The sequence below is a fragment of the Pseudomyrmex gracilis genome, unplaced genomic scaffold (genome assembly GCF_002006095.1).
Source record: "Pseudomyrmex gracilis isolate BER0280 unplaced genomic scaffold, ASM200609v1 scaffold_118, whole genome shotgun sequence".
NCBI classification, from domain to species: Eukaryota; Metazoa; Arthropoda; class Insecta; order Hymenoptera; family Formicidae; genus Pseudomyrmex; species Pseudomyrmex gracilis.
Window position 1 is genome coordinate 472,462 of NW_018020702.1, and position 8,141 is coordinate 480,602.

The window sequence follows — 8,141 nt, forward strand, 5'->3', positions numbered from 1 at the left end:
TTATGACGTGCGTACACGCACGCACATACACACGTCGGCACGCAATGTTTGCCCTTCTCTGTCAGATGATCCTCCATTGCACGCCTTTGTGCTTTACCGCTGCTATAGTCAGTGTGTGCTAACAATCGATATTTCTCCACGGATATTGCGTCTACGTAAAACTGTCCCGAAAACACATATTTGCAAACTATGTAACATTAGAATTTTCATCGTATAAGAAATATAAAAAATATATAAATCTTACTACATCTTGCAAATAAAATGTAGAAAATAGAAAAATGAAAAAAAAATTGTAACCTTCTATGTCGCAGTTTAAATTTAAAAAAAAGTCGTTGATAAACAGAAGATGTATATCTTGTGAAAATATTTGTGTGAAAAGAGAAAAAAAATAAATTAAAACACGAATTAAATAGATCTCTTTGTCTCATCGGAGATCGCGTCCAAATTGCTTCCGATATTATCTCCACAGGATGTAGCCAAAATTTTAAGTGACTACGTTGCACGAGGTATATCCTACACAGACGGTGTGAATTCCCACACATCAACAGGTCTCAGGAGGGCCGAGAGAGAATCTCCCCACCTATGAGGTATATCCAATACCCCACTCCGCACTTTGCCCCACTCCACGGATGCAGCATGGGTGCATCGGCATGCGGTCTTCAAAATCGAAAACGTCAAACAGTTACCCTCAACACCCCGAACGCGACGTCCATCGGTAACGATGGATCTTCCCAATTTGATTTGAAGTTTTCATCACTCGAACACACGTCACGCGTTTTGCGCATTGTGAAAAGAGAACTCGGTGTGTCTTCAGTGCGATCGCTCAACCTGCACGTACTACTATGTCATGAAGGCGCGAAACCAATTAATTAAGATAATTATCGAGAATATGTATTTATAGTAATTAGTTAAGAGAAAGTGTGCTCGCGTTTGTGCGAAAGTTTATACTAAGTCAAGAATCCTGTTTAAAGGGTGGATTATTGTAATTGTATGCAAAATGCTGGGCAGCGAGGAGGAATTGGAGCCGCAAACACACTCGGGAATGACGAAAGCGGAACTGAGAAGGGTGAGAAAAATTATGAAAATGCTTATTTTTGTTGTTGCTTCTATGTAAGAATAAAAAAATACAACATTAAATATACAACATTAAAAAACACGAAAATAATCAATATTAAAAACTTGCGACGCGGTTGTTTCAGAGTAACAAACCGATCATGGAAAAACGACGGCGAGCTCGAATTAATCAGTATCTCGATGAGCTGAAAAATTTCATACTCGTAAATGAAAAAGACGTAAGTTACATATTTTTATTGCAATACAACTTTTTTGTAACATACGATATATTCAGCAAATTAGCTGGCTTATCGATCGAGAGATGGCAATCGGAAGTGGCTGGTTATAACACGAGCGTAAATTAGCATCTTTTGTATGTCTTTTAATCTTTTAAATGCGTCTAAATGGCACGGCCGGCCGGCCGGTAGGATTCGCGATAAACAACATCAGCAGAGCGCTCGAATAATAGCGCAAGATTGTATGCCAGTCATTGTACGCGTGATTTTTGTTTGTCCGTGTGAGATCCACATGTTGCTGGCGACGCGTTAAAACATGTTGTAGACAAACGTGACTTCCCGCTCTGTTTATCTAGAGACGTGATCCCGCTTTACTAAAGATAACGAAAAATGTGCTAGTACTGATGCGTGCGTGAAGGACGCGCGCGCTCGAAGAAGATAGGTGTTTCTGCACGCTACTTACAAAAAATTTACTGTACAAGTATATTATATCGTTATATATCGATTCGATTTTCTCTAATATAACTAATTACTATTATAAATACATATTCTCGAGATAATTATCTTAATTAATTAGTTTAGTGTCTTCATGACATAGATGACCACACTTGGTCAAAATATTTTCGAAATTTTATTTAGACAACTTACGTTTATTTATTGAATATTTCATTCCGATAAAATTGAAGTGCTCAAAATGTAACAAATCAAAGTTATCTTATCGAATAAAAAATTATATAATCTCATGTAACTAAAATTATTATTAATTAATTTTTATCTGAATTAAAAATATTTATAAAAAATCTTTTGTTATGACAAATGTGAAAAGGTTTTCCGATATCAAAAAAAAAAAAAAAAAAACGTAAGCACTGCAAGACACATTAAAGATAAGCGTAAAGAAACAGATAAAGAATAAAAAGATTCGGAGATACATACATTGAGAAATAATAATTTTGTGTGTCAGTAGCGGAAGTTGTCATAACGGATGTATATTGGACGTATTTGATCAGGTTATCCAACGTAGACCCCTTTTTTAGGCATCTGCGACAGGATCTGTTTTAGACTGGAGAAATGGACTTAACAAGGTGGGGGAGGGAGGAGTAGGGTTTTGTTTTAGTATTTTAGATGCCTCCGCGTGGGAACGGATGGAACTGGATCCCCATACCCGCGTAATCTGTTCTACAAGATTTTACAATGGCACTCGAACCGTTTGAAAGAAACAGGAGGGGGGAAGGAGGAGGGAGAGAACATTTGAGAGAGAATCTCCAATTATTACATTTTAAAATTATGATTTGCCAATTTTCGACATTATTGATAGAATCAGAGACACCACGTTATATTTGATACATTCGATTATAATACGAGAACCAAAGCGCAAATGAGATTTTAATAGAATCGAATATTGATCGAATTACGATTTATATCACGCTACTTATTTACGGACCAAGGATTCTGCGCCATGTAATACAATCCGGCAAGATTGATTTCTCAAACAGGCGTATAACGAGACAAGAGACGCGGCTCTCACCGTTTTCTCTTCGCTCTGTCCAGATGACTTCCGCTACCTGCTCGCTTCGGTGTGTCCGTCCCGTTTTGTCCGTACGAAACGCCCCCCGCGCCTTTTCGTGGGAACCTCGAAATAATTATTACGAGAAAAAAAATCTCATCTCAGGTTGCAGCCTCTCTTTGTTGACCGTATCATCTTTAAGGATCCAGCGGCTCCGGTCCGCGACGACGACGATGCGGATCGGCGAAAAAGGGGAGATGTGCAACGCCTCTCCTTTTTTTTTTGTCAGTTCTCTAACAGGTGCTTCTCCTCCTCGTTCCTTAGAGTTCGGGTGTCAAATTCACTCGCGAGAAAATCGATATCGCCGATAAAGAAACACTTCCTTTCATCTCGCGTAGTGTGTTATTCACGTTACACTTTTATACAATCAACTTTGTATCCTCATGTTGCGACTTTATTATTTTATTCCAACGAATTAGAAAGGTCTTACAATTCCGCTTAATAAAGTTTTGTGCTGACTCCCACGCTTATCCTTAAGAGCGGTCGCAAATTTACCATAAAAATACGGGGCTTTAGGATGATCCGACGAAAGCGAAGGCCCATAGGGCAGAAGAATACAATGGATCCTCGAGAAAGGAGAGCTACACTATTGAATTATTGGTGGCTAAAGGGCTGGTGTGGGAAATAAGATGACATACGCTAGATTTGGGGAAGGTCACGTCCATCAGAATATTAAGAAAAAAATTGTTTTGTGATGTTGTTTGAGAATCGATTTTTTCCCACGATTTTACTAATCAATAATTGTTTGTGTCAAATTTTCTTAAGTTGATTGAGAATAACTTTTTTTTTTTTTTATTATGTTAGTAAATCGTCGATACGCGTATCGATAGATCTATTTCCGTAATGCGTGTTTGTGTGAGAGGTAAACACCTCCAAACAACTCACGTGTGACTTGAATAAAACACACAGATTTTAATGATCTATCGTACACGCAGACTGATGAAAAATTCACCAAGAAAATGTGTGAGCTATGCTGCCCCAAGGCTGATTGTGAAATGAGGTACATTAGCTACCGCAGTTTCTAGACTGTTATTAAGGCAGCAATTCATATCAAGTCAATTACATAGGCGTGTCGCGTCATCGTAGATTTCTTGATACACAGAAACGGTATATCCTTCACTGACAAGAATATCCTCTATAACTTCTATGAGCGATTACTCTGTTCTGGATAAGAAGAAATCTCATTCTCTTCGATCTCTTCATCGTAACAGTCTTCATTTTGTCGCACATCCAATTACCTTCTGTAGATAACACAGAATTGTCCCAATGCTGATAATCGATGTGTTTCCTAACTTTCCGACTGAGGTCACTTCTGACTAGCCACACTCAATCAATAAAGCAGTGATATAAGATTTTGTACTTTAAACGTTATAAATATCTTTACTTTATCTTTGTTTTGTTTTTTTTTTTTTTGTTACAGCCGACTAGACACTCAAAACTCGAGAAGGCTGATATTCTGGAAATGACGGTGAAACATATACAAACGATGCAACGACAGCATTTGAGCACGGCTGTCGCTAACGATCCGGCGGTGCTAACGAAATTCCGTTCCGGATTTTCCGAATGTGCTACCGAAGTATCGCGATATGTCAACCGCCTCGAGAACGTCGATCCTGCCATCAAGCAACGATTGGTATCACACTTGAACAACTGCGTGAGTCATCTTCAGCAAATGGCGCCGTTCTACAATCACTACGTGCCCTACATGCCGGAACGCCTCTATCCGGAGGTAAAGGTCGGTTTCCAGAGCGATTTCCAGAATGGAGATGAGAATAACAACGGTAGCGCGAGAATACAGATACCGCATGGAGTTCAATTAATCCCCAGTCGACTGCCGACCGGCGAATTGGCACTCTTGGTGCCGCAATCCGCCGGTATCTCTGCGAATTTCCCCTTCTTTCCGCCGACCACGGATACATCTACCAGGATCGGTCAATCTTCGGCTTTCACCGCGATTCAGAGACCGCACAGCCCGCTGCTGAGTCCCTCGACTTCCACGTCCAGCTACGGCGACGAAAGTCATCACTCGGAACATCCGCATGCATCGTCACCCAATCATCATCAGCCGCAACATCGATTCAAGTTACCGGAGCAGAGCCCTGCGTCGTCAAAGAGCTTCTCGTCCTCACCGGAGACCCAGAAATCCCACATTAGCTCGAGCAGCGAGCGAAAGTCGCCGACCACAACATTTCTGGAACCGAAGTTCAAGGACGATAATGTCGCGACTAAAAAAGATTCCGCAGAGAGTACGGAAAGTACCAGTCATATTAGCGGCTTTGCAGTGCACAGCTTGCGACAACCCCTTTCCGTGATTACAGACAAGACTTACAATCGCGCTCCGAATAGCTCGTTGCTCGTGAAAGACAGTCTCAGGAGACGGTCTCATTCCAACGGGCTTTTGGCGATTTCAGATAAGAGACCGAGATATCAGGAACCCACTAGTTCGTCCTCCTCGACAAATAATGTCGACTCGCTTAAAAGCACAAATGAACATTCGGTTACGACCGAGGATTTGCCGGCAAGTCAAAATTATCAGACTCCACGAAACTCAAATACAAGTTCCAATAAGTTTTCAATGAGCCCGGCAGGTCCTTTCGATTCTAATAACGACATGTGGAGACCTTGGTAATTACTGTTCCAAAAAATTTGAAGATATATTTTGAAAAATGGAAAACTGTACGCAACGTTTCTACATTGTGGTTAATATTAAAAACGATAAATTTTATATATTTATGTATACTTATAATATATGTAATATATATATATATATATATATATATATATATATATATATATGTATACACTCTTATTACATCTTTTCAAAAAGCGACATCAGAGTTTATATACGTATGACTTGTCTTGAGTTTTCAATTTTCTAAAGAATGCATCGAAGTACAATTGCCTTGGCGGTAGCGTGCCATAAAATTGATAAAATTTTTGATACTTTGTCGCCTTCTAATGTTGTGTACGCATGCTATGTATTTATTGTTTCGGATCATCACATTTGTTTTAAAGATAATAATATTTTCTAAATATAATAATTAAATTATAAATGTAGATTTTTAAAATGGTTCGGAGGAAGTCGATGCTGAAAATACTACAATTTTGTGCCAAAGCATGAAATTGAATTGTAGATTGTTTTGTACAAGATTAGTACGTAACGTTCCTTGACGTATTGTTGTGTTACGTTCTTAATCTTTCATTCACGTTGAAGATTCTTAAGCTTTAAATAGGTTAAGATTTTACTGAGTAAGTTTTTCTCACAACGTAGGCGTAATAATATGTGAATAGTGTTTGTACATATTTTCCACTTTTTACTTAAGCAATTGGCTCTTTAAGCAATTAAACTGTATATCGTAAATTATAATTTAAATATCGTAAGTCAACGTTGTGTGCGTGTGTGATTAATTTTTAACGATCTAACGACGAATGATGGTCAGTATTATCAATTAACACGTTTACCGCGATGATTTTTATAAACTCGAGCGAAAACATACACGTAATACACAATGTTCAGATGTTATATTGTTTTTTACATAGGTACATATATGTATACGCTCATTATCAAATTATTTTTGAATTTATGCATCAATTGTCTATAAAAGTATCACAATCATATTCCTGAATTTATGCGTCAACTGTCTATGAAAATATCACAATCATATTAGTGTTGTGTTTTATTCGATGTACACAAATTTAAATTTGTACGTCCAATGCGACGTTATTATAATATCAACCATTTATTGATTGTGTTATGACGCTCGACGTGTTAAAATAGTATTACACGAGTTTGTGATAAAAAAAAAAAAAAAAAAAAAAACATTACATTGAAATACAAATTTTTGTGCGACAAAAAAAACACGGTGTTCGTTACTTATTTTTCTTTTCGATTAATATCTTACATGTATATTCATCGACAAAATAAATAAATTTGCAGAATCTGCAAAACAATCTCTTGTAGGTGTTACAATTCAACCTTGCAAAAAAGGCTGCTCTTTTTCACATATTCTACCCGATATATTTCACGATCCCTCGTAAAAGCACAGGAATTTTCCTCGCTGAGAGAGCCATCGGAGGCGCTTTACCCTTTTAAGAAGCGTTAAACGCGCTCCGATTCATAAACTGGAACTTATTCTTTCCTTTTTTGCCGATAAAGGAGCAAAAAGCTGTGGAGAATGAGAATTTCAACCACCTGTTACACCGCAAAACCACCCGCGTTCTCATCGACTGAATGCTTAAACTGATTTATCGACAGAAATCGTGAACTTCGTTAAACTCTCTTAATCTTATTCTCAGCGAAAATGCATGTGCTTTCGCGTTATTTGCGAAAATATTCTTAGTTTATCGCTACCGATGATTAAACAATCTGCTCGATTACGCAAGCAGATTGCACAGAGAAAATATGCAAAAGATTTACGAGGTATCTAAACGATTTAACGAATTATTGCGAATTTAACATTTGTTTTATCTGGCTGATTTAAATAGTCATAAATATGTAGTTGTCGTGTGATGTAGCATTATTTACAACCAGTTTTAAACGTATTGAAATCCTATATAAGTTCAAGCATTGACAGTGAGATGGCGACACACACGTACGGGATTAAAGTTTTTTGTTTTAAAATTTTTCATTTACAAAGGCGTGTACATACGCGATGTTATTAAAAAATATCCGCAATATTATAATATCGCGAATATTTTATTCATTCGTGCGTTTTGCAAATACGACCGATATGATTTATTATACTTAATGTAAGTGTGAAAAATCAGTTTCTTATAACGACTAATTTTTTTTACGTTTTAACTGATAGAATACAAGTAGATAAAAGTTTGAAAATTAAATTTTTAAATCCTGTGTTTTAAATTCTTTTGTGAGGAAAATATATATGTGATATTATTTTATGTATCCGGAATCGATAACTACATCCCCTCTAATAGATAATTCAGACAATACAAAAAGAGATAACTTCGCGTATTACTGATGCAAAGAGAAGAGGTGTGTTATTTTTATTAAACAATACTTCTTGTCAGTGTTCGGAGAAAAAAACACACGATAAACTTGATAAAATAAACCGCGGCTTTTGCGCGCTACCGTGGTTTTTCTTTCGTCGCGACGGCACCGTCGTTTTACAGTGACGCGAGGCATCGAAGTCGCCGATTCATACGCTTAATTCGCATTTAATATCGCAACCTTTTCGATATTCACAATAGGCCTTGACAGGGAGCGGTATATATGTGTGCGTATACCGACATATCCCGACTTGTGTGCGCAACTCCTGCTACGCTATATC

General features: G+C 37.6%; 1 protein-coding gene across 1 annotated transcript; it reads left to right on the plus strand.

Moving 5' to 3' along the window:
* Positions 1-695: 695 nt before the first annotated feature.
* Positions 696-5,561, plus strand: LOC109856417 (transcription factor HES-1-B-like). Its single transcript, XM_020431681.1, has 3 exons — positions 696-1,066; positions 1,200-1,292; positions 4,274-5,561. The coding sequence occupies exons 1-3, from the start codon at positions 998-1,000 to the stop codon at positions 5,480-5,482; spliced, it is 1,371 nt and encodes a 456-aa protein (XP_020287270.1). The 5' UTR covers positions 696-997; the 3' UTR covers positions 5,483-5,561.
* Positions 5,562-8,141: the final 2,580 nt, after the last annotated feature.

What these genes read in the sequence shown, in the direction of transcription:
- LOC109856417 (XM_020431681.1), top strand. Translation starts at nt 998, where the DNA reads ATGCTGGGCAGCGAGGAGGAATTGGAGCCGCAAACACACTCGGGAATG. An exon ending in CGAAAGCGGAACTGAGAAGG is followed by an intron (nt 1,067 to 1,199) that starts GTGAGAAAAATT and finishes CGGTTGTTTCAG; the next exon opens with AGTAACAAACCGATCATGGA. An exon ending in TACTCGTAAATGAAAAAGAC is followed by an intron (nt 1,293 to 4,273) that starts GTAAGTTACATA and finishes TTTTTGTTACAG; the next exon opens with CCGACTAGACACTCAAAACT.